This window comes from Eleutherodactylus coqui, chromosome 5 (genome assembly GCF_035609145.1).
Source record: "Eleutherodactylus coqui strain aEleCoq1 chromosome 5, aEleCoq1.hap1, whole genome shotgun sequence".
NCBI classification, from domain to species: Eukaryota; Metazoa; Chordata; class Amphibia; order Anura; family Eleutherodactylidae; genus Eleutherodactylus; species Eleutherodactylus coqui.
In genome coordinates, this window is record NC_089841.1 from 8,083,606 (window position 1) to 8,110,274 (window position 26,669).

General features: G+C 52.0%; 1 protein-coding gene across 2 annotated transcripts in view; it reads right to left on the reverse strand.

Moving 5' to 3' along the window:
* The window catches only part of LOC136627281 (oocyte zinc finger protein XlCOF22-like), a 49,026-nt gene that overhangs the window by 17,399 nt on the left and 4,958 nt on the right, over window positions 1-26,669 (reverse strand). The window contains exons 2-10 of one of the 2 annotated variants that reach the window (XM_066602265.1): window positions 7,795-8,063; window positions 7,455-7,497; window positions 2,414-2,481; window positions 2,258-2,333; window positions 2,076-2,167; window positions 1,929-1,992; window positions 1,745-1,842; window positions 1,589-1,664; window positions 1,406-1,500 (exon numbers count right to left, since the gene is read on the reverse strand). In XM_066602265.1, coding sequence (XP_066458362.1) covers window positions 1,406-1,500; window positions 1,589-1,664; window positions 1,745-1,842; window positions 1,929-1,992; window positions 2,076-2,167; window positions 2,258-2,333; window positions 2,414-2,481; window positions 7,455-7,497; window positions 7,795-7,818 — 636 coding nt within the window. In that variant the 5' untranslated portion in view covers window positions 7,819-8,063. The remainder of the gene's footprint in view (window positions 1-1,405; window positions 1,501-1,588; window positions 1,665-1,744; window positions 1,843-1,928; window positions 1,993-2,075; window positions 2,168-2,257; window positions 2,334-2,413; window positions 2,482-7,454; window positions 7,498-7,794; window positions 8,064-26,669) is intronic. The other variant, XM_066602266.1, reaches the window with a different exon arrangement.

Genomic DNA, 26,669 nt, shown 5'->3' on the forward strand with positions numbered 1-26,669 from the left:
GCAGAAGCAACAATCAGTCACATGAACTTTCTGCTCCCTCCGTATCATTGGAATGGCAAACTGCATAGATGGTTGCACACAGACTGCTGGCGCAAGATGCACAACATACATGATATATATAGGAGCCTGTTCTTTGTCCAGGTCACCAATTTTGCAAGTAGAAATTGCATGCCGTCTTGATGAGTGCAGTGGTTCGCCTTTTCTGTGCATTCCGAGTAAACTCGCCACATATGTAACAAAATGTGTCACAACTATTGCGACATTTCAGAAAACTATATACCCACTCCATATACCCACTGTCTTTAGACTCAACAGTTTTGGAGATATGAAATGCTAATTCACACAGACGATTACATTAAAGGGGTTGTCCCGCGCCGAAACGTTTTGTTTTTTTTCCCAACCCCCCCCCGTTCGGCGCGAGACAACCCCGATGCAGGGACTTAAAAAAAAAACCGCACAGCGCTTACCTGAATCCCTGCGCTCCGGTGACTTCTTACTTACCGGTTGAAGATGGCCGCCGGGATCTTCTCCCTCGGTGGACCGCAGGGCTTCTGTGCGGTCCATTGCCGATTCCAGCCTCCTGATTGGCTGGAATCGGCACGTGACGGGGCGGAGCTACACGGAGCCGGCATCCTGCACGAGCGGCCCCATTGAGAAACGAAGAAGACCCGGACTGCGCAAGCGCGTCTAATTTGGCCATTAGACGCCGAAAATTAGACGGGCTCCATGGAAACGAGGACGCCAGCAACGGAGCAGGTAAGTGAAAAACTTCTTATAACTTCTGTATGGCTCATAATTAATGCACAATGTACATTACAAAGTGCATTAATATGGCCATACAGAAGTGTATAGACCCACTTGCTGCTGCGGGACAACCCCTTTAAGCCGTGTTGTCATGGAAACAAGCTAAAATCTTGCAGCCGTGTTTGGGCTTGCTTGGGCATGTCAGAGCAGGTTTCTCCACGATCAGGCATTTATTCTTGTGGCATTATAACACTCAGCCTCTGTTACATGGTCAGATATGAGCAATCTAAAAAATCATGCAAGTTAAGAACAGTTTTCAAAACGTCGCAATAATTGTAAAACAAAATGATGCTTTTCTCAAAAACCTTGCGTGATGCGACAATATCGCAGCTACTTATGTGATCAGCATCACCAAATCCATCCGGTACAAAAGAATTGTAACGGAAACAAAATACTTGTAAATCAGTGTAATGTATGAATACGAGGCAGCAAGCGCTAATACGGACTCCGTGTACAAAACATGCATCACGCTCATCCTTTACAGAGAGATCAACAGATCGGGGGGCTACATTGACATTAATGTGCAATAGTGTAACAGCCCACCAAACTCTATGAGAACATCTATGACCCTCGATATAGATGTACTACAGGGCTCAGCTACCTGATGGCTCTCCGGGACATCGGGGTCTTCCTCTGGAGAGTAATGGTAATACAGATGGGGACGTCTCTCCGGGGAATTTCTTTCTACGAGTCCATCTGAGGGAAACACACAGTATCTGATGTTGGGATGATGGGACTATCTTGGTGACCCCTCTTACATCTAATGCAAATCCCCCCTCCTTACACTGATAACCGGCTCTTATATCTGACTCTTCGGCTTCATCTTTAACTTCAACCTTAATATTAATCAAATTTTCACCCTAAAAAGACAAGAATATGTGAGATGCACTCGGGTGTAATTACTTTAAGGTGACTCTGGTGAGACTTCAGTGTCATCTACCTGCTGGTTCTCCGGGACATCGGGGTCTTCCTCTGGAAAGTCCTGAGTATACAGAGGATGAGAACGTCTCTCTGGGGGATTACTCTCATCAGGTCCATCTGAAGGAGACACAGTGATGGAATAGATTGTATGGGATGATAGGCGTATCTAGCTGACGCTCCATGAAAGCCCCCTCCCTCCTTACCGGGATAATCCATCTCTTCTGCATCATCCATAACTTCAACTTTAATATCAATCAGATTCTCACCCTAAATAGACAAGAAAAATGTGAGATGCACTCGGGTGTAATTACTTTATGGAGATATTGTGGTGAGACTTTACTGTCATCTACCTGCTGGTTCTCCGGGACATCGGGGTCTTCCTCAGGACAGTCCTGTGGGTACAGACGGGGACGTCTCTCCGGGGCATTTCTTCCAAGAGCACCTGTAGGAAACACACAGTGATGGAATAGGTTGTATGTGATGAGATGATGGGAGTATCTAGGTGACCCTCCATGAAAGCCCCCCTTCTTACATGGATGATTAATTCTTTTATCCGTCTCTACTGCTTCATCTTTAAATTCAACTTTAAACTTAAGCAGATTTTCACCCTTAAAAGACAAGAAAACGTGAGATGCACTCGGGTGTAATTAGTTTATGGTGACTATGGTGAGACTTTACAGCCATCTACCTGCTGGTTCTCCAGGACATCGGGGTCTTCCTCTGGACAGTCCTCTGGACTTCTCCTACCGGCTCCATCTGTGGAGACACACAGTGACGGAATACATGAGCTCGTGTGTGTATATATATATATATGTATTATATATAAAACCTCGAGTCACTTCCACTACAGAGACATCAATCTATCCAGTTAGAGTGCAGAAGTAATTGAGAATCAATTTCATCTGCTTTGCTGCAAATGAAAACAGGAGAGGCAACAGAAAGATACCCCAAAAGAAGGACTGGAGACCATCCCCATACCATGTCCTCTTCACAGGTGAGCAGCTTCACACTCAGCATACATGATGGACATGAATGGAGATGGGTCACTGATGGTCTGGGGAGGCATATCCTTGGAGGATCCGACAAACCTCCACCCAATAGCCAACAGTACCCCGACTGCTGATAGGTACCAAAATTATATGCTCAGAGCAATTGTCAAATTTCACGCAGGTGCAATGGGTCCTGGGTTTTTCCTGGTGTGGGACGATGTCTGACGATGTGGCCATAGTATGTAGATAGTTCCTGGGTGAGGAGCACATTGATGCCTTGGGCTGGTCCTCACGTTCCTCCAAGACCTGAATCCAATTGAGAATCTCTGGGACATTATTTATAGGTGCATCCAACGCCGCTCATTAGCGCCACCAACTGTCCAGGAGCTCATGGATGCAGGTCTAGGAGGAGATTCCCCAGGACACCATCCATCCAGGAGCTGGCCAGACGGGAGGGTATGCAGGCATGTGGGGGCCGCACACACGCTACTCAATCACAATATGAGCTGCCGTAATGAACCTCATGCAAACTGCTATCCTGTCCGATTTGGAGACCAGTCCTCAGTTGATGACTTTGGTTTCCCCTCACCACTGATGCCTCATTTGGATCTCTGCACATTACACAATTTATATCAGTAAAGATTTTCTACTTGACTCTTTCGTTCATTGAGATCCGATGTGCGATTGAAGAGGTCCTTCCTTTATGTGAGCAGCGTACCGCACACGGACCATAAACTCTTATCTCCGTCAGTTCTAGCTTTACTTATGAAGGCCAAAATGGGAAAGACGGCCTCCAGAAGAGGAAACTAACCTCAAGGGTCGCCTTAACCCCTTCACGCCTTAGGGCGCACATTTACCCTCTGGGCGTGTTATTGCATTAGACTCTATATACGCTCGCAAGTTAAAGTCCCTATGGGGGACTTAAAAAGTCGTGCTAATTACAATGGACAACAAAAATGCACTTTCTTTCCTTTCTCAAAATATTTAGACTGCCCTAATTGTGGGTGGAGAAACGAGAATATGACATCACATTGTTTATTAGCTCTGGTTTAACATATACTAATCTCAAATCAAAATACTAAAAATACATTTAAGTTATTTTTTTCCCTCAGAATAGCTGAACTCCCGTGATTTTGGGTCGAGGGCAATGAGTGACGATATATGTTGGTTAGTCGGCCCAATGCTGCTTCTATAGAAACACGAACTTCAAATAAAGTGCTTGTCCTCATCTAACTGGATACCCAAATATTGGCGACACGCGGTCTTTATGATTGGCCTAATTCAATATTTCTGGGCAGAAAATGTCACCTCACCACACGGAACAAAGTTTCAGTAGAGTTTTTACAATTACGGGGCCTTCAGGATTCTAACCCGAAATTACGAAAAAAACTGTTTGGAGAAAACTTAATTGCATTTTTTATGGTTCTGTATAGAAATCAGTTCTAAGAGTTAAGCATTATGGGAGGGATCCCCAACTCCAGCCCTCAGGGACCACCAACAGGTCATGTTTTCAGGATATCCTATGGTGAGAACCCCTGTGGCAATGTCTGAGGACTGACAATAATTACATCACCTGTACAACACTGAGGAAATCCTGAAAACATGACCTGTTGGGGGTCCTGGAGGACTGGAGTTGGGGAACACTGGTCTAGACTTCTGTTTCTTTAATGTTTTCCCTCCTCGAACCTTGTGGACCTGAACAAAGGCACATATACTGGTACATATACGTAACCTAAAGGACCACGTCTGGAGCCGAGAGTGAAGTCTAAGCTCTCTGTCATTTTCATTTCTCCCATGATGAAATGATTAAGAAATACCTCGTTACCAGTGGGAACGATTTCCACTGACCAGCGTTATTAGATAAAAGGTAATAAAGTTTAAAACTTCCTGTTCCCACATTTATGATATAGAATTTGCATCCGTAAAAGTTCGATGCATCAAAGTAACGCATTTATCCTGCAGGGGGAACGTCTTCAGGGGAAGAAAAAATACACAAAACCAGCCTTAAAGGGGTTGTCTCGAGGAAGCAGTGAATTTTTTTTTGCCCAGTCCCCCTAATTAAGCATACATTACTAAGCCCCCCTGTAAATGACTTTTCCAGCTGGTTTGTACTTACAGTTCCAGCGTTTCAGCAACTTATAACATTTTCCCAAGATGGCCGCCGGCTCTTTTCCCATCGCTTGCTGTAGCCCGACGTGCGCGCTCCCGAGACGCTACCAGCTGTGTCTCCCTGACAACCAGACGCCCCGCAGCCGCCGACCGGACCCCTGGATTGAACGCGGCCGACCACGGCACACAGTCACCCACCGCCAGGCAGCAGGTAACCGGCGCTAGACCCCTGACAACAGACGAAGGCCCCCCCCGGCCCAGCAGCAGCCCCCCCCTGGCCCAGCGGCAGCCCCCCCCCCGGCCCATCACTTACCTGGGCGGCAGGACGGCAGGACAGCTGGGCGGCTTCTCGGGACAGCTGGGCGGCTCAAGTTTCTGCACCTTCCTCTAAGAGAGGAAGGTACAGAATGGCCGCTCCAGCGCGCTCCCGAGAAGTGACAGCTCGTCTGCGCATGCGCAGAAGAGCTGTAGCGGCGAGCAGGCTGAAGCGGCTCGTGCTGAGAGCAGAAGACCGGACTGTGCAAGCGCGTCTAAAAAAGCAAGCCGCCAGCGAATTTAGACGGCACCATGGAGACGAGGACGCTAGCAACGGAGCAGGTAAGTGAATAACTTCTGTATGGCTCATAATTAATGCACGATGTATATTACAAAGTGCATTAATATGGCCATACAGAAGTGTATACCCCCACTTGATTTCGCGAGACAACCCCTTTAAGTATTTTTAGTCAACCAGTCTCCAAGAAAAAAAAAAACATAATAAGGAGCGATAAAAATGTATGGTCCCACAGAAACGACAGGACGTCCCACAAAAATCGAGCACAACTATCCCGACAGAAAAACAATCCCATGGCTGCCAGAAGATTTTTGTCCCTCAAAGATATTTTATTTTTTAAGACTAGTACAGGAAAAAAAAACAACACTAATTAAATTTAGTATCAACATAAATCGCACAAACCATAATATTACAATTTTTGGTGCAGTGCGTAAAGACAATCTCGTCCACAAGCTGCAGATATAATCCTGGGTAGAGGAGAGTGCGGAACAGGCGACAGGCCGGCATTAGATGCCACTCCTGGGTCTGGCCATGGGGGGCTGGGGGAAGATCCCCCATTGTTCTAAAGCCTCTGAGTCACATCTCTGCTAACGACCTTTACAAATCATCGATAGGCTGGCTGAGTGTATGTGCAGATCTTCCGCGCAGACCCCAATTTTGGCCATATTTCCTAGGGAGGCCCTCCAATAGGCAAGCTACGGCCGCCATGTTTCATATCTTGAATTTAACTACATATGGATACTAAACATGATGTGTCAGATGATGAGCTTCACCGCTATGTGATTCTGTGGGTTCCGGGGGGGGTTGTGTATTGGGCGCAGGATGGGAAACGATGGAGGGATATAAATAGTTGCCAATCCCTTGTAATTCAGTAACTTTGATCACCACAACAAAGGGCTTCCTTGCTGGTCCCAAAAGGACACCAAAGTCCCCCCTAGTCCAGGTGTGAAAGGCAGTGGAGTGATTATTATTCAGCTCTGCCAATTGGTAATTAGTTAAACATCTGCCTACATCAACTCAATTTCCCCCAGACCAGAAAGGTGGCAGATTGGTCAACTGACAAGGAAAGATGGTCAACAATCATTTCATCACACTCCTCCTGAGCCGAAGCACATCTTCCTGAAGTAGGAAAGACGCAAAGTGAGCTCACAGCTCTCATGGACCCATAATCTGTCCACCAACCCATAGAAGCTACAAGACAAGATGTTAGAGGTACTTAGGATCTTCATCTGGAAAGCTCTTGAGCACTGAGCCGACCTGACTGAATGGGGCTGATCCGCAGCCGGATGCTGCTAATAAAATGCAAGTTTCTTCCAAACTCCTGCACAGATACACATGGGAGTGTCACTGCCTCAGAGAGGGGTGGAAAAAGAATTTGTTCACATGTTTAACCCTTTCCAATCCACTGTCTGACCTCTGAAGACATTATGATTTAAAGTTGTACAGCTGTGATGTTGGAAGACGTCCGTCGGGGTTCTCTTACTGTAAATTGCCAGCCTCTCTGCTGTCGGAGCCTATCCAATGTATCACCTCATGCAGTACTGGCTTTAGCCAGCAGATAGCGCCGTTGTATAACAGCAGAAAAAGAGTAAGCCCCCTAGGAAAACCAGGATACAAATTGGATTGGAAAGGGTTAATTCTTCAGTTGGAGGTCTGTCGGGAGAGTTTCCCCAATGTATGTTGCCGGCAAGTATCAGCTGTAAGATAAAGCAAGCACCCGCATTCTACGGAGCAGAATTGGCTCCCAATATCCCTCCAAAAATTCCCGAACACACAGAGCATAACTGTATGTTCTGTGTTGTTAAGGGGTTAACGTTGCCGTTGCATCCACTGCCCTGGTTTGCTTTCCCTAATGTATACATCTGACAGTATGGCACTACATAGCTATAAAGGTGGCATATGTTGCCCATAATCTTCCATGTATAGGGCGCAGCACGCTCTTTCTGGGATGTCTCTCAATAGAGCGGTACAGTCTGCTATATCAGCCGAACACGACACCGAAAGAAAACTCTTCTGGGATCGGATGGGTGAATGGACCCTGTGGGGCTCCCACAGGATATGAAGAGTATTGGACTCACCGGTTATCTGGTTTATTGACCGCATATTTGAGATCGCCTCGTCCTGAAAAGGCACGAAAGAAAAAAAAAAACACAAGTTAAAAATCCTCGCCTTCTCCGTATTGAAATCACACACAAAAAAAAGGGTAATCACAAAAACAAATACTTTACAGAACAAACTCGAAATTGTAATGGGTGGGAATGTCCGGCTGCAGTCATGAGACGAAATTTCAAGAAACCGGATTACCGGCGAATCCATTGCCTCATTCCCTGAGTCACCTCAATAACACACACAACATACAGTCATCACCCCGACCCTCCTGTTACTGTATAATGTCCCCCACATTCCCCGCAGCGTCACCTCTCCGGTCAGCAGCTCCGTCATCTTTTTGGTGAGCTCTAGGATCTTCTCCTTATTGGTCAGGAGGTGCGGGGGAGGCTCTGTGATGGGGCCCGGGGTTCGGCTCCATCCTCCTGACTCCTAGAGATGGATGATGGGAGTCAGAGTCACCGGATGTATTCACTGCTGTGTAATCCTGTGTATATAGAGAGACATAGAAGATGTTGGCAGGAAAAGATGGATGATGGGAGTCAAGAGTCACCGGATGTCTTCTTCACTGCGGTGTAATCCTGTGGATGGAGAGAGACACTCAGGAGAAAAAAATACTGACTACAAATCTGGTAAATCAGAACAAATCCCCAAAACCCACCTGTTTTTTTATCACTACACTCAACTCCCTCAAACAACATAATCTCACTGCTCTTACCCCCCTCCCCCCTATTATAGTTACAGTACAACATGTCCCCTTTTGCCTTCTTTCTACACAAATAGTTCTTATTTGGTTCTCCCACCATTTTTGCAGCCAACTTTGGAGTTGCTATGCTTCATCAATAGATAAAGGGAGAGTGACCCCGCTATATAGAGCTCCAAAGAAAGGGAGAGTGACCTCGCTATATAGAGCTCCAAAGAAAGGGAGAGTGACCTCGCTATATAGAGCTCCAAAGAAAGGGAGAGTGACCTCGCTATATAGAGCTCCAAAGAAAGGGAGAGTGACCTCGCTATATAGAGCTCCAAAGAAACGGAGAGTGACCTCGCTATATAGAGCTCCAAAGAAACGGAGAGTGACCCCGCTATATAGAGCTCCAAAGAAAGGGAGCATGACCCCGCTATATAGAGCTCCAAAGAAAGGGAGAGTGACCCCGCTATATAGAGCTCCAAAGAAAGGGAGAGTGACCCCGCTATATAGAGCTCCAAAGAAAGGGGAGAGTGACCCCGCTATATAGAGCTCCAAAGAAAGGGAGAGTGACCCCGCTATATAGAGCTCCAAAGAAAGGGAGAGTGACCCCGCTATATAGAGCTCCAAAGAAAGGGAGAGTGACCCCGCTATATAGAGCTCCAAAGAAAGGGAGAGTGACCCCGCTATATAGAGCTCCAAAGAAAGGGAGAGTGACCCCGCTATATAGAGCTCCAAAGAGACTCTTGAATACTGAAGACTAAACCCATTAAAATGTACAAAACAAAATTCCCTAAGCTAAACAAGGTCTCATTACATTAAACTTCAAATTGCCAGAGATTCTCGGATATATGATGGTTGCGAGGTACAAAGGGGCGCAGGACTCTGTCTATATAGATATGTTCTATGACGGACACGATGGGTCTTCCTTCGTAAGGGATAGTCCCTTTGATGAATTTTTGGTAACATATAGGGGGTAGCCCCCCTCGGATGGCTGGTAGTATATATTGATACTCGGCTGCACTGACACACACTGATTCTTTAGCTGAAGACACAAAAAGGAGTAACGAGGACATAACTTGAGTACACACTTTGTGATTGCTTTATTTGGTATGCAGTGCGATATAATTTGATGGGGCTGTTTCTTCTGCACTGCGCGTCATTTTGAATCCTGGGCACATATGGATTAGATCGGAACGCTTTGTGTTATCCCTATGAGGGACGTTGCTAGGGGCTTGTCACTCCCGCTGTGACACGTGGTGCACTTCTATTAGGAAGGCATTCATAGCAGGGATTCCCCAGAAGATGGAAGAATAGAAACTAATGCCATTGGTAAGAGCGCTGCCACTAAAAGTTTACTGGATCGGAACAGTTACCATCCATTGATGTTAAAAAGAGGCAGCCCTACTGGACAATGTACAAGAGCAAGGAGAAACTGCTCCAACCATGATGAGTTCCGGAAGGAATGGGACTCGTTTTTCAAAAAAGTGAGGAAACGTGGATATCCAGAAGAGGTTTTTAAAAAAGGCAAATGATAGCAAAATCAGAAAATTGCAAAACATTCCCAAGAAATTATGGCTGTCCTCCCGCCGGGGACACATACTTAGGTAACAAGCGATGGCTGTCCTCCGGCCGGGGATACACAGATTAGGTAACAAGCGATGGCTGTCCTCCGGCCGTGGATACACAGATTAGGTAACAAGTGATGGCGGACCTCCGGCCGGGGATACACAGGTTAGGTAACAAGTGATGGCTGTCCTCCCGCCGGGGATACACAGATTAGGTAACAAGTGATGGCGGACCTCCGGCCGGGGATACACAGATTAGGTAACAAGTGATGGCTGTCCTCCGGCCGGGGATACACAGATTAGGTAACAAGCGATGGCTGTCCTCCGGCCGGGGATACACAGATTAGGTAACAAGTGATGGCTGTCCTCCCGCCGGGGACACACAGATTAGGTAACAAGTGATGGCTGTCCTCCGGCCGGGGATACACAGATTAGGTAACAAGTGATGGCTGTCCTCCCGCCGGGGACACACAGATTAGGTAACAAGTGATGGCTGTCCTCCGGCCGGGGATACACAGATTAGGTAACAAGCCATGGCGGACCTCCGGCCGGGAATACACAGATTAGGTAACAAGCCATGGCGGACCTCCGGCCGGGAATACACAGATTAGGTAACAAGCCATGGCGGACCTCCGGCCGGGGATACACAGATTAGGTAACAAGCCATGGCGGACCTCCGGCCGGGGATACACAGATTAGGTAACAAGCCATGGCGGACCTCCGGCCGGGGATACACAGGTTAGGTAACAAGCCATGGCGGACCTCCGGCCGGGGATACACAGATTAGGTAACAAGCCATGGCGGACCTCCGGCCGGGGATACACAGATTAGGTAACAAGTGATGGCTGACCTCCGGCTGGGGATACACAGATTAGGTAACAAGCGATGGCTGACCTCCGGCTGGGGATACACAGATTAGGTAACAAGCGATGGCTGACCTCCGGCTGGGGATACACAGATTAGGTAACAAGTGATGGCTGACCTCCGGCCGGGGACACACAGATTAGGTAACAAGTGATGGCTGTCCTCCCGCCGGGGATACACAGATTAGGTAACAAGTGATGGCGGACCTCCGGCTGGGGATACACAGATTAGGTAACAAGTGATGGCTGACCTCCGGCCGGGGACACACAGATTAGGTAACAAGTGATGGCTGTCCTCCCGCCGGGGATACACAGATTAGGTAACAAGTGATGGCTGACCTCCGGCTGGGGACACACAGATTAGGTAACAAGTGATGGGGGACCTCCGGCCGGGGATACACAGATTAGGTAACAAGTGATGGCGGACCTCCGGCTGGGGATACACAGATTAGGTAACAAGTGATGGCTGACCTCCGGCCGGGGACACACAGATTAGGTAACAAGTGATGGCTGACCTCCGGCTGGGGACACACAGATTAGGTAACAAGTGATGGCTGTCCTCCCGCCGGGGACACACAGACTAGGTAACAAGTGATGGCTGTCCTCCGGCCGGGGATACACAGATTAGGTAACAAGTGATGGCTGACCTCCGGCCGGGGATACACAGATTAAGTAACAAGTGATGGCTGTCTTCCTGCTGGGGATACACAGATTAAGTAACAAGTGATGGCTGTCTTCCTGCCAGGGATACACAGATTAAGTAACAAGTGATGGCTGTCCTCCGGCCGGGGACACACAGATTAGGTAACAAGTGATGGCTGTCTTCCTGCCGGGGATACACAGATTAAGTAACAAGTAGAGATGAGGGAGCTTTTCGTAATGCTCGAGAGCTCATTTTAAGTAACGATCCCCATGGAAGTCAATGGGAGACTCGAGCATTTTTCAAAGTGACCCATGCTCCGCATAGGGGAGGGTGTGTGATTCACCTGAAAACATCAGAAAGTGATGGAACCACCACAAAAATGGATAGGGAACAGCAGGGGCAGCATGCATGGATGCATCTGAGGCTCCCAGGTCACACTATTAAGCCAAAATTGTGGGCAAGAGCCTGGTGGTCACCCCCTAACAATTTAGTTGGGCCAGAGCATAATCAGCAAGGCACACGCGCTGGCACATCTTAGCTAAACACCACACTAGGTGCAACCAGGGCCAATCACTGCCTGCAGATAACACCACTGCCTCTTCTCCTGTGTTACATGCTGGCATTGCTGTCCAATGCCCCCCAGGACACAGGCACGAGCCTGCATCCACAGCGTACTGAAATTTTTTCCAGCGCAGCTTCCAGCTGTGCCCATCCCAGAGGGGGTAAGGCGCACCCCTTCGCCTACTCAGTAGGCCACAGCGTACTGAAATTTTTCCCAGAGCAGCGTTCAGCTACCCTCATGCCACACGGTCGCTTAATAGCCACACCACCCTCATGTCTATTTATGAGTGCATATTGGAGGAGGAATAGGGGACACACACTGCAGAGGGTTGGCAGGGCCTGGCAGCGATTCTCCTTGAAATTGTTGCCCACAATGCTGATGAGAATTGCTGATAAACTAATGTGCGATCATAATTCCAATCCCATGCCACCTCCGTCACAAAATTTCATGAACCACAAACGTGGGCATAAAGGGGACTCAAAGATTTTTTGAGCGAGAGTGCAGGGTATTTGTTTACCAAGAGTATAGGAGAACGAACCCGACAGATTTGTGTTCCAAGAGTATAGGTTTACCCTTGAAACATTTGTTTACCCAGAGTGCAGGTGAACCCCTGAAATATTTTTTTTGATATAGAGATCCTACTTGCTTAATGGGATCCAGGTGGCGGTCCACTGACAGGCAAGCTACTGCCTGTCCCAGCCCCTGCCTCTCCTTGAGGGGCTTTTTAATCAGTGTCCAGGGAAAGACAGCATGCACTATGAAGAAATTAGAGTAGCCAAACCAGAACAATTCATTCTGTCTCTGTGTCAGATAGCTGGACACTGCACTGGGATACATTTGTAGACTCTGTAGGCGTATGAAGCTGGAACCAGCACGTTTGCTGAACTCTAGTGGTGAACCTCTTTAAAATTAGGGGCAAGAACCTGAAGGCGGCCTTCAGAAAAAAATTGTTTTGACAGAGCCTGGAGGCAGCCCTCTGAAAAAAATGTTTTTTACAGAGGCATTTGACCCTCTGAAGAATTGGCTGTTCAGTGTGAAGACCTGGTGGTTTAGGAGGAGGACGATCACAGGATAGACCAAGCTACTTCTACCCTTTTTTGGGGTGATAGAGGGTGCATGGTTCTCCGGTTCCAGCTTAAAGATACTTTGTTAAGCTGCTTTCCACCGGTGGAGAAGAGAACTCTGGGGAAATCCATACTTTGTTCATCTTAGTAAGTGTAAGCCTGTTGGCACTGTCGGTTGACAGGTGGGTACACTTATCTGTGATAAATGCCCCAGCAGCACTAAACACCCTCTCTGATAACACGCCAGCACCTCCAACGCATACAGTGCAAGTTCGTGCCACATGTCCAACTTTGGCACCCAATAGTTGTATGGAGCAGAGGGATCACAGAGGACGTTGGTACGATTGGCTGTGTACTCCCTCACCATCTTTTTAAACTGTTCCCTCCTACTCAGCCTAGACTGGGGAGCGGTGACACAGTGTGGCTGGGGTGCCATAAAACTGGCAAAGGTCTTGGAGAGTGTTCCCCTGCCTGTGCTGGACATGCTGCCTGTTCCCCTCATCGCCCCGGTTAGTTGGCACACCGAACTACGTCTTCTACCGCTAGCGTTGTCAGATGGGAAGTTTCGTATCATCTCTTCCACCAGGGCCTTGTGGTATTGCATCACTCTCGTACTCCTTTCCTCTTTGGGAATGAGAGTGGAAAGGTTCTCCTTATACCGAGGGTCAAGAAGGGTGAACACCCAATAATCCATGTTAGCCAGAATGCGTCTAACACGAGGGTCACAGGAAAGGCAGCTTAACATGAAGTCAGCCTTGTGTGCCAGTCCCAGTACGCAACACATTGCTGTCCTCACTAGGATGACTCTTCGTCTCCTCCTCCTCTTCAGCCCATAAACACTGAACAGATGTGAAGGAAGGAGCATGGGTACCCTCTGCAGTGTGGGCAGTCTCTTCCCCCTCCTCCTCCAATACGTGCTGACAAACAGACCGCAGGGTGGTCTGGCTATCAAGCGCCATATTGTCATCCCCCATCTCCTGTTCTATCTGCAAAGCATTGGCCTTAATGCTTAGCAGCGACCTTCTCAGCAGGCAAAGCAGCAGGATGGTTATGCTGATAATGGTGGAATCGCTGCTCACCATTTGTGTTGTCGCCTCAAAGTTTCATAACACCTGACAGATGTCAGAGATCCATGCCGACTCACCTGTGAAGAAGTGCGGAGGCTGACTACCACTCCGAGGGGCATGTTGCAGCTGGTATTCCACTATGGCTCAACACTGCTCGTAAACCCTGGCCAACATGTGCAAAATTGAATTCCAGCGCGTGGGCACGTCGCACAACAGTGGGTGAACTGGAAGCGTTGTTGCAGTGTCCTGAGGGTGGCAGCATCTGTGGTGGACTTTGTGAAATGTGCACACACGTGATACACCTTGCTGAGTAGCTCAGATAAATTGGGGTGGTTTATAAGAAAGTGCTGAACCACCAGACAAATTGGGGTGGTGTATAAGGAAGCACTGAATCACCAGATTGCCTGTGTTAGTCTGCCAAGGTGCAGAGCCACCACCAGCTTACGCCCATTGTCTCACACAACCATGCCTGTTTGGAGGTTCAGCGGTGAAAGCCACAGATCTGTCTGCTCCGTCAAACCCTGCAACAGCTCTTGGGCAGTGTGCCTCTTGTCACCTAAGCTCAGGAGTTTCAGCACGGCCTGTTGACGCTTCCCCACGGCAGTGCTGCAGCGCCTTGAGCTACCGACTGAAGGCGATGTGCTCACAGATAGTCATAGTTTCTCCAGCTTATTATGCCACCTCCTCCACCTCTCAATTACCGAGGTAGGACCCCCAATCCTCGGTGTGGGTAGCACATGAGCGGACCCAAGGTCAGACTCGGTCCCAGCTTCCACAAGGTTAACCCAATGTGCCGTCAGGGAGAAGTAGTGTGCCTGCCCGCCAGCACTTGTCCATCATTAAGTAGACCTTCCCAGTAACTGCATTGGTGAGGGCACGGTTGATATTCCGCGACACGTGCTGATGAAGGAAGGCGGGGGCGGCAGAGCGGGAAAAATAGTGGCGACTGGGGACCGAGTAGCAAGGGACGGCCACCGCCATGAGGTTGTGGAAAGCCTCAGTTTCTACCAGCCTATATGGCAGCATCTCCAGGCTCAGCAATTTGGAAATATGCACGTTTAGCGATTGTGCATGCGGGTGGGGTGGCTGCATATTTGCACTCTAATGTTTGTGTTACGGACACATTGGTGGAGGCAGTGGAGGTGAAGGGGTGGGTGCAGGCTGCGAGACGCTTGTGCCTGCGTCCTGGGAGGTGGATTGCACCTCAGTACCACCATGTGACACAGGGGAAGAGGCAGTGGTGTGACCCGCAGGCGGTGAATGGCTTTCGTTCCACCTTGTCGGATGCTTAGCTATAATATGCCTGCGCATGCAGGTAGTGGGGACTCACCTGCTGATCTTGGTGTGGTACAGGTTGCACAGCACTGTTGGTTGGTCGTCCGCGCTCATATTAAAAAACCTCCAGACCTTCGAACACCTAGCCCTCTGCACGGGAGCTTGCCGTGAGGTGCTTTGGGGAACAGTTGGGGGATTACTTGCTCTGCCCTTGCTTTTCCCTCTGGCCACCTCACTGCCTCTTCCAACCTGTTCTGGTGCTGCACTTGCCCCCCCTCTGAAGCGCTGTCTTCAGTAGGCTTACCAACCCCGGTAAGTCACATCATCCACCAGCTCTTTCTATGAAACCTCAGTCTGCTCCTCCCTCAGACTTACTGCCCTAACAACAACCTCACTAACAGACAACTGTGTCTCATCCTCATCATCTTCTTCAACAAATACCTCTTGAGACACTACTTGGAAGTCCCCACCCTCATCAACCTGAGACTGTGAAAGGTCCAAATTTTGGGCATCGGTCATGACGAATTCCTCAGGTGGCTCATGAATCATTGTTTGCGACTCAGGAAAGGGACTGCGTGAAAGACTGGGTGGTGGATAAATTACTAGACGTGTTATCCGCTATCCACGTCATTACCTCATCACACGGTTGTGGTTTTTATAATGGTGTACCACGCGGACCTGCAAACTGTGAGATGAAGCTATGGAGCGTAGATACGCGGCGTTTTACTTCTCCCTCAGCAGCAGACACTTTCACCCCGCCCAGGACCTCTGTCTCTGCCCACATCCTCGACCCTTACCCCTAGTGTTGATCATGTTGTATAATGCACTGGGTCAAAATGGTACGCAAACTGCGAGGTATTGTGCGTATGCTTTAAGCAGTGTGAAATGAGTACAGTCTTGTTATATAGAGCGGATTGACAGATCACACACTAAGGGTATTTTATGTATGCTTTAAGCATAAAATAGACAATGTAAAATGAATGCAGTCTTGTTATATAGTGTGGATCGACAGGACACACACTTGGTCCTATTATGCAAATGCTTTCAGCCAAAAACAACTAAAAAAAATTAGTTTTGTTAGTTCCTATATAGTCTGTGTACACCAGTAGCAGTATACTGTATAGAACCAGTAACTGTATGCAGTATACAGCCAGGATGCTTGCGAATGCTTTGTGCGCACTACTGGTCCGAGCCAGCCAAACTGATGATATACAAAAGTGGAGTTGTAGTCCTAAAAAGGACTGTTCCCTGCCTAAACGCTCCTTCTAACCTTCACTAACGCTCTCCCTCATTCACAGCTCGGTCCCTAATCTAATCCAGCCTCCGTGTGAGGCGAGCATCAGGTGACTTGAGTTTTTATGATCCTAGGTCACCTGATCCGGCCAGCCAATCACTGCTATAGACGTGCACAGGGTTGGCACGTCATAGCAGGAGATGTCAAAGCCTTCCCTGCATGTTCATCGGCTAAAAAAGCCGCAACACATGTGCAGAGGAGAGGGCGAAATTTTCTCGAACACCGCGTGGTGCTCGCTCGAGTAACGAGTACTTTCGAGTATGCTAATGCTCGAACGAGCATCAAGCTCAGAGGAGCATGCTCGCACATCTCTAGTAACAAGTGAAAGCTGTCCTCACACCAAGGACACACAGACTAGGTAAAAAGTGATGGCTAACCTCAAATCGGGGACACATAGATTAGGTAACAAGTGATGGCTGTCCTCCCGCCGGGGATACACAGATTAGGTAACAAGTGATGGCTAACCTCCCGCCGGGGACACACAGGCTAGGTAACAAGTGATGGCTGTCTTCCGGCCGGGGATACAAAGATTAGGTTACAAGTGATGGCTGTCCTCCCACCAGGGACACACAGACTAGGTAACAAGCGATGGCTGTCCTCCCGCCAGGGACACACAGGCTAGGTAACAAGCGATGGCTGTCCTCCCGCCGGGGACACACAGGCTAGGTAACAAGCGATGGCTGTCCTCCGGCCGGGGATACACAGGTTAGGTAACAAGTGATGGCTGACCTCCGGCCGGGGACACACAGGCTAGGTAACAAGTGATGGCTGTCTTCCGGCCGGGGATACAAAGATTAGGTTACAAGTGATGGCTGTCCTCCCACCAGGGACACACAGACTAGGTAACAAGCGATGGCTGTCCTCCCGCCAGGGACACACAGGCTAGGTAACAAGCGATGGCTGTCCTCCCGCCGGGGACACACAGGCTAGGTAACAAGCGATGGCTGTCCTCCGGCCGGGGATACACAGGTTAGGTAACAAGTGATGGCTGACCTCCGGCCGGGGACACACAGGCTAGGTAACAAGTGATGGCTGACCTCCGGCCGGGGATACACAGGCTAGGTAACAAGCGATGGCTGACCTCCGGCCGGGGATACACAGGCTAGGTAACAAGCGATGGCTGACCTCCGGCCGGGGATACACAGGCTAGGTAACAAGCGATGGCTGTCCTCCCGCCAGGGACACACAGGCTAGGTAACAAGCGATGGCTGTCCTCCCGCCGGGGACACACAGGCTAGGTAACAAGCGATGGCTGTCCTCCGGCCGGGGACACACAGGTTAGGTAACAAGTGATGGCTGACCTCCGGCCGGGGACACACAGGCTAGGTAACAAGCGATGGCTGACCTCCGGCCGGGGATACACAGGCTAGGTAACAAGCGATGGCTGACCTCCGGCCGGGGATACACAGGCTAGGTAACAAGCGATGGCTGTCCTCCCGCCGGGGACACACAGATTAGGTAACAAGCGATGGCAGTCCTCCCGTCGGGGACACACAGATTAGGTAACAAGTGATGGCAGTCCTCCCGTCGGGGACACACAGATTAGGTAACAAGTGATGGCAGTCCTCCCGTCGGGGACACACAGATTAGGTAACAAGTGATGGCAGTCCTCCCGTCGGGGACACACAGATTAGGTAACAAGTGATGGCAGTCCTCCCGTCGGGGACACACAGATTAGGTAACAAGTGATGGCAGTCCTCCCGTCGGGGACACACAGATTAGGTAACAAGTGATGGCAGTCCTCCCGTCGGGGACACACAGATTAGGTAACAAGTGATGGCAGTCCTCCCGTCGGGGACACACAGATTAGGTAACAAGTGATGGCAGTCCTCCCGTCGGGGACACACAGATTAGGTAACAAGTGATGGCAGTCCTCCCGTCGGGGACACACAGATTAGGTAACAAGTGATGGCAGTCCTCCCGTCGGGGACACACAGATTAGGTAACAAGTGATGGCAGTCCTCCCGTCGGGGACACACAGATTAGGTAACAAGTGATGGCAGTCCTCCCGTCGGGGACACACAGATTAGGTAACAAGTGATGGCAGTCCTCCCGTCGGGGACACACAGATTAGGTAACAAGTGATGGCAGTCCTCCCGTCGGGGACACACAGATTAGGTAACAAGTGATGGCAGTCCTCCCGTCGGGGACACACAGATTAGGTAACAAGTGATGGCAGTCCTCCCGTCGGGGACACACAGATTAGGTAACAAGTGATGGCAGTCCTCCCGTCGGGGACACACAGATTAGGTAACAAGTGATGGCAGTCCTCCCGTCGGGGACACACAGATTAGGTAACAAGTGATGGCAGTCCTCCCGTCGGGGACACACAGATTAGGTAACAAGTGATGGCAGTCCTCCCGTCGGGGACACACAGATTAGGTAACAAGTGATGGCAGTCCTCCCGTCGGGGACACACAGATTAGGTAACAAGTGATGGCAGTCCTCCCGTCGGGGACACACAGATTAGGTAACAAGTGATGGCAGTCCTCCCGTCGGGGACACACAGATTAGGTAACAAGTGATGGCAGTCCTCCCGTCGGGGACACACAGATTAGGTAACAAGTGATGGCAGTCCTCCCGTCGGGGACACACAGATTAGGTAACAAGTGATGGCAGTCCTCCCGTCGGGGACACACAGATTAGGTAACAAGTGATGGCAGTCCTCCCGTCGGGGACACACAGATTAGGTAACAAGTGATGGCAGTCCTCCCGTCGGGGACACACAGATTAGGTAACAAGTGATGGCAGTCCTCCCGTCGGGGACACACAGATTAGGTAACAAGTGATGGCAGTCCTCCCGTCGGGGACACACAGATTAGGTAACAAGTGATGGCAGTCCTCCCGTCGGGGACACACAGATTAGGTAACAAGTGATGGCAGTCCTCCCGTCGGGGACACACAGATTAGGTAACAAGTGATGGCAGTCCTCCCGTCGGGGACACACAGATTAGGTAACAAGTGATGGCAGTCCTCCCGTCGGGGACACACAGATTAGGTAACAAGTGATGGCAGTCCTCCCGTCGGGGACACACAGATTAGGTAACAAGTGATGGCAGTCCTCCCGTCGGGGACACACAGATTAGGTAACAAGTGATGGCAGTCCTCCCGTCGGGGACACACAGATTAGGTAACAAGTGATGGCAGTCCTCCCGTCGGGGACACACAGATTAGGTAACAAGTGATGGCAGTCCTCCCGTCGGGGACACACAGATTAGGTAACAAGTGATGGCAGTCCTCCCGTCGGGGACACACAGATTAGGTAACAAGTGATGGCAGTCCTCCCGTCGGGGACACACAGATTAGGTAACAAGTGATGGCAGTCCTCCCGTCGGGGACACACAGATTAGGTAACAAGTGATGGCAGTCCTCCCGTCGGGGACACACAGATTAGGTAACAAGTGATGGCAGTCCTCCCGTCGGGGACACACAGATTAGGTAACAAGTGATGGCAGTCCTCCCGTCGGGGACACACAGATTAGGTAACAAGTGATGGCAGTCCTCCCGTCGGGGACACACAGATTAGGTAACAAGTGATGGCAGTCCTCCCGTCGGGGACACACAGATTAGGTAACAAGTGATGGCAGTCCTCCCGTCGGGGACACACAGATTAGGTAACAAGTGATGGCAGTCCTCCCGTCGGGGACACACAGATTAGGTAACAAGTGATGGCAGTCCTCCCGTCGGGGACACACAGATTAGGTAACAAGTGATGGCAGTCCTCCCGTCGGGGACACACAGATTAGGTAACAAGTGATGGCAGTCCTCCCGTCGGGGACACACAGATTAGGTAACAAGTGATGGCAGTCCTCCCGTCGGGGACACACAGATTAGGTAACAAGTGATGGCAGTCCTCCCGTCGGGGACACACAGATTAGGTAACAAGTGATGGCAGTCCTCCCGTCGGGGACACACAGATTAGGTAACAAGTGATGGCAGTCCTCCCGTCGGGGACACACAGATTAGGTAACAAGTGATGGCAGTCCTCCCGTCGGGGACACACAGATTAGGTAACAAGTGATGGCAGTCCTCCCGTCGGGGACACACAGATTAGGTAACAAGTGATGGCAGTCCTCCCGTCGGGGACACACAGATTAGGTAACAAGTGATGGCAGTCCTCCCGTCGGGGACACACAGATTAGGTAACAAGTGATGGCAGTCCTCCCGTCGGGGACACACAGATTAGGTAACAAGTGATGGCAGTCCTCCCGTCGGGGACACACAGATTAGGTAACAAGTGATGGCTGTCCTCCCGTCGGGGACACACAGGCTAGGTAACAAGTGATGGCTGTCCTCCCACCGGGGACACACAGATTAGGTAACAAGCGATTGTTGTCCTCCTACCGGGAATACACAGGCTAGGTAACAAGTGATGGCAGTCCTCCCGTCGGGGACACACAGATTAGGTAACAAGTGATGGCAGTCCTCCCGTCGGGGACACACAGATTAGGTAACAAGTGATGGCTGTCCTCCCGTCGGGGACACACAGGCTAGGTAACAAGTGATGGCTGTCCTCCCACCGGGGACACACAGATTAGGTAACAAGCGATTGTTGTCCTCCTACCGGGAACACATAGATTAGGTTAATTGGAAGTTTTGATGGACAGGAACTACGCATTTAAATTTCTGGAAAACCCTTGGTCAATACTCCATTTACATGATGTGCTTAGTGAACGTCTGTCTGTCAACTTCTGTAACGAAGCAAACTTATTAGAAGCAACCATGATAAAGCTGATCCATCGGCAACTATTTAACCCATTAAGAACCAGGCGTGCTAAATATATGGCGCCTTGTCCTGGGCTTAAAACCCCACCAATAGTAAAATTACGGAGGTACTTTAAACCTCCTGGCTCTGCAATCAATAAGAGCCAGGACTGGTTGTCAGCTGTTAGTAATAGATGATAACCCGGAGGAGAAGGCAGGAGGGGTTTTTAACCCTTTTGGGCTTTTCCTCTGCAGAGTACACAGCACTCATTGAGCACTGTGTACTCAAAGTGAAAGTGGAAGGGAGTTCCCTGGGGCTCCCTGCTACAGCAAAGCTGGAGGCTCATACTAGACCCTGGCCAGCTCTGCCAGTGACTACTGTCACTACATGGGTTGTTTCCCCTGTAACTGGGGCTCCTATACAGGTGGCTCCTATGGATGCCCCAGCTACAGTGGGAAAGTGTCAAAAACAAAACAAAAAAAGAGAATGTCCCCCAGAGGTCTTATATGATGTGACTGGGGACATAAATAGTAAAAAACATGATTACATACATGAGTAGAAAAATATTACAGAATAACACAATATATACATAAGAAAAAAAACAAACCACAAAGCCGACGCCAAGAAAAACCGCCGCCGTACATACTATATATCAAAATGTCCGAAACAAATAGAGGAGCCCGGTCATGTACTTCATCATAGCATAAAGATACTAAATAAAAAAGAGAGATTTAAAAAAGAACGCCCTATAGGTCACAGAAAAAAACCGCAGTAACAGTAATTTTGGTAGCTGAAGGAAACAAACGGGAATTGAGGAACAGGGAGAGCCGGAAGCAAGGAGGATGGAGTAGCGAAACAGAGGACCGCCCGAAGTGAGCGCCATCTTAGTCATATGACAGCACTCGCGCAGATTAGTAGCAGACACAAGTCACACACTTCAGTGTGCGTCCCGCGCCAAACTTTTACTTTTTCACACCACTTTTGATAAAAGTACTGCGAAGGGGTGTGGCTGGAAGGGCGGGGCCTACTGCAGCCAATCACGTTGAGGGTTGGGTTACCCGGCTTTATATATACAGGGAGCGGCTGACGACAGGCGTCTTATTCACTGTGGAGGATTTGTTCATCGGCAGGAGGCTCGCGGTCCGTGAATACTCTGCGCTCACACAGGCGCGGTTTGTTACAGACGGCCGGTCCGTCCGCAGGAGGCTCGCGGTCCGTGAATACTCTGCGCTCACACAGGGGCGGTTTGTTACAGACGGCCGGTCCGTCCGCAGGAGGCTCGCGGTCCGTGAATACTCTGCGCTCACACAGGCGCGGTTTGTTACAGACGGCCGGTCCGTCCGCAGGAGGCTCGCGGTCCGTGAATACTCTGCGCTCACACAGGCGCGGTTTGTTACAGACGGCCGGTCCGTCCGCAGGAGGCTCGCGGTCCGTGAATACTCTGCGCTCACACAGGCGCGGTTTGTTACAGACGGCCGGTCCGTCCGCAGGAGGCTCGCGGTCCGTGAATACTCTGCGCTCACACAGGCGCGGTTTGTTACAGACGGCCGGTCCGTCCGCAGGAGGCTCGCGGTCCGTGAATACTCTGCGCTCACACAGGCGCGGTTTGTTACAGACGGCCGGTCCGTCCGCAGGAGGCTCGCGGTCCGTGAATACTCTGCGCTCACACAGGCGCGGTTTGTTACAGACGGCCGGTCCGTCCGCAGGAGGCTCGCGGTCCGTGAATACTCTGCGCTCACACAGGCGCGGTTTGTTACAGACGGCCGGTCCGTCCGCAGGAGGCTCGCGGTCCGTGAATACTCTGCGCTCACACAGGCGCGGTTTGTTACAGACGGCCGGTCCGTCCGCAGGAGGCTCGCGGTCCGTGAATACTCCGCGCTCACACAGGCGCGGTTTGTTACAGACGGTCGGCTCGTCCGCAGGAGGCTCGCGGTCCGTGAATACTCCGCGTTCACACAGGCGCGGTTTATTACAGACGGCCGGTCCGTCCGCAGGAGGCTCGCGGTCCGTGAATACTCCGCGCTCACACAGGCGCGGTTTTGTTACAGACGGCCGGTCCATCCGCAGGAGGCTCGCGGTCCGTGAATACTCTGCGCTCACACAGGCGCGGTTTGTTACAGACGGCCGGTCCGTCCGCAGGAGGCTCGCGGTCCGTGAATACTCTGCGCTCACACAGGCGCGGTTTGTTACAGACGGCCGGTCCGTCCGCAGGAGGCTCGCGGTCCGTGAATACTCTGCGCTCACACAGGGGCGGTTTGTTACAGACGGCCGGTCCGTCCGCAGGAGGCTCGCGGTCCGTGAATACTCTGCGCTCACACAGGCGCGGTTACAGACGGCCGGCTCGTCCGCAGGAGGCTCGCGGTCCGTGAATACTCTGCGCTCACACAGGGGCGGTTTGTTACAGACAGCCGGTCCGTCCGCAGAAGGCTCGCGGTCCGTGAATACTCTGCGCTCACACAGGCGCGGTTTGTTACAGACGGCCGGCTCGTCCGCAGGAGGCTCGCGGTCCGTGAATACTCTGCGGTCACACAGCGCGGTTTGTTACAGACGGCCGGTCCGTCCGCAGGAGGCTCGCGGTCCGTGAATACTCTGCGCTCACACAGGCGCGGTTTGTTACAGACGGCCGGTCCGTCCGCAGGAGGCTCGCGGTCCGTGAATACTCTGCGCTCACACAGGCGCGGTTTGTTACAGACGGCCGGTCCGTCCGCAGGAGGCTCGCGGTCCGTGAATACTCTGCGCTCACACAGGGGCGGTTTGTTACAGACGGCCGGTCCGTCCGCAGGGGGCTCGCGGTCCGTGAATACTCTGCGCTCACACAGGGGCGGTTTGTTACAGACGGCCGGTCCGTCCGCAGGAGGCTCGCGGTCCGTGAATACTCTGCGCTCACACAGGGGCGGTTTGTTACAGACGGCCGGTCTCTCCGCAGGAGGCTCGCGGTCCGTGAATACTCTGCGCTCACACAGGGGCGGTTTGTTACAGACGGCCGGTCTCTCCGCAGGAGGCTCGCGGTCCGTGAATACTCTGCGCTCACACAGGCGCGGTTTGTTACAGACGGCCGGTCCGTCCGCAGGAGGCTCGCGGTCCGTGAATACTCTGCGCTCACACAGGTGCGGTTTGTTACAGACGGCCGGTCCGTCCGCAGGAGGCTCGCGGTCCGTGAATACTCTGCGCTCACACAGGCGCGGTTTGTTACAGACGGCCGGTCCGTCCGCAGGAGGCTCGCGGTCCGTGAATACTCTGCGCTCACACAGGGGCGGTTTGTTACAGACGGTCGGTCCGTCCGCAGGAGGCTCGCGGTCCGTGAATACTCTGCGCTCACACAGCGCGGTTTGTTACAGACGGCCGGTCCGTCCGCAGGAGGCTCGCGGTCCGTGAATACTCTGCGCTCACACAGGGGCGGTTTGTTACAGACGGCCGGTCCGTCCGCAGGAGGCTCGCGGTCCGTGAATACTCTGCGCTCACACAGCGCGGTTTGTTACAGACGGCCGGTCCGTCCGCAGGAGGCTCGCGGTCCGTGAATACTCTGCGCTCACACAGCGCGGTTTGTTACAGACGGCCGGTCCGTCCGCAGGAGGCTCGCGGTCCGTGAATACTCTGCGCTCACACAGGCGCGGTTTGTTACAGACGGCCGGTCCGTCCGCAGGAGGCTAGCGGTCCGTGAATACTCTGCGCTCACACAGGCGCGGTTTGTTACAGACGGTCGGTCCGTCCGCAGGAGGCTCGCGGTCCGTGAATACTCTGCGCTCACACAGCGCGGTTTGTTACAGACGGCCGGCTCGTCCGCAGGAGGCTCGCGGTCCGTGAATACTCTGCGCTCACACAGGCGCGGTTTGTTACAGACGGTCGGTCCGTTCGCAGGAGGCTCGCGGTCCGTGAATACTCTGCGCTCACACAGGCGCGGTTTGTTACAGACGGCCGGTCCGTCCGCAGGAGGCTCGCGGTCCGTGAATACTCTGCGCTCACACAGGCGCGGTTTGTTACAGACGGCCGGTCCGTCCGCAGGAGGCTAGCGGTCCGTGAATACTCTGCGCTCACACAGGCGCGGTTTGTTACAGACGGCCGGTCCGTCCGCAGGAGGCTCGCGGTCCGTGAATACTCTGCGCTCACACAGGCGCGGTTTGTTACAGACGGCCGGTCCGTCCGCAGGAGGCTAGCGGTCCGTGAATACTCTGCGCTCACACAGTGCGGTTTGTTACAGACGGCCGGTCCGTCCGCAGGAGGCTCGCGGTCCGTGAATACTCTGCGCTCACACAGCGCGGTTTGTTACAGACGGCCGGACCGTCCGCAGGAGGCTCGCGGTCCGTGAATACTCTGCGCTCACACAGGCGCGGTTTGTTGCAGACGGCCGGCTCATCCGCAGGAGGCTCGCGGTCCGTGAATACTCTGCGCTCACACAGGCGCGGTTTGTTACAGACGGCCGGTCGGTCCGCAGGAGGCTCGCGGTCCGTGAATACTCTGCGCTCACACAGGCGCGGTTTGTTACAGACGGCCGGTCCGTCCGCAGGAGGCTCGCGGTCCGTGAATACTCTGCGCTCACACAGCGCGGTTTGTTACAGACGGCCGGTCCGTCCGCAGGAGGCTCGCGGTCCGTGAATACTCTGCGCTCACACAGCGCGGTTTGTTACAGACGGCCGGTCCGTCCGCAGGAGGCTCGCGGTCCGTGAATACTCTGCGCTCACACAGGCGCGGTTTGTTACAGACGGCCGGCTCATCCGCAGGAGGCTCGCGGTCCGTGAATACTCTGCGCTCACACTGGGGCGGTTTGTTACAGACGGCCGGTCTGTCCGCAGGAGGCTCGCGGTCCGTGAATACTCTGCGCTCACACAGGCGCGGTTTGTTACAGACGGCCGGTCCGTCCGCAGGAGGCTCGCGGTCCGTGAATACTCTGCGCTCACACAGGGGCGGTTTGTTACAGACGGCCGGTCCGTCCGCAGGAGGCTCGCGGTCCGTGAATACTCTGCGCTCACACAGGCGCGGTTTGTTACAGACGGCCGGTCCGTCCGCAGGAGGCTCGCGGTCCGTGAATACTCTGCGCTCACACAGGCGCGGTTTGTTACAGACGGCCGGTCCGCAGGGGGCTCGCGGTCCGTGAATACTCTGCGCTCACACAGGCGCGGTTTGTTACAGACGGCCGGTCCGTCCGCAGGAGGCTCGCGGTCCGTGAATACTCTGCGCTCACACAGGGCGGTTTGTTACAGACGGCCGGACCGTCCGCAGGAGGCTCGCGGTCCGTGAATACTCTGCGCTCACACAGGCGCGGTTTGTTACAGACGGCCGGTCCGTCCGCAGGAGGCTCGCGGTCCGTGAATACTCTGCGCTCACACAGGGGCGGTTTGTTACAGACGGTCGGTCCGTCCGCAGGAGGCTTGCGGTCCGTGAATACTCTGCGCTCACACAGGGGCGGTTTGTTACAGACGGTCGGTCCGTCCGCAGGAGGCTCGCGGTCCGTGAATACTCTGCG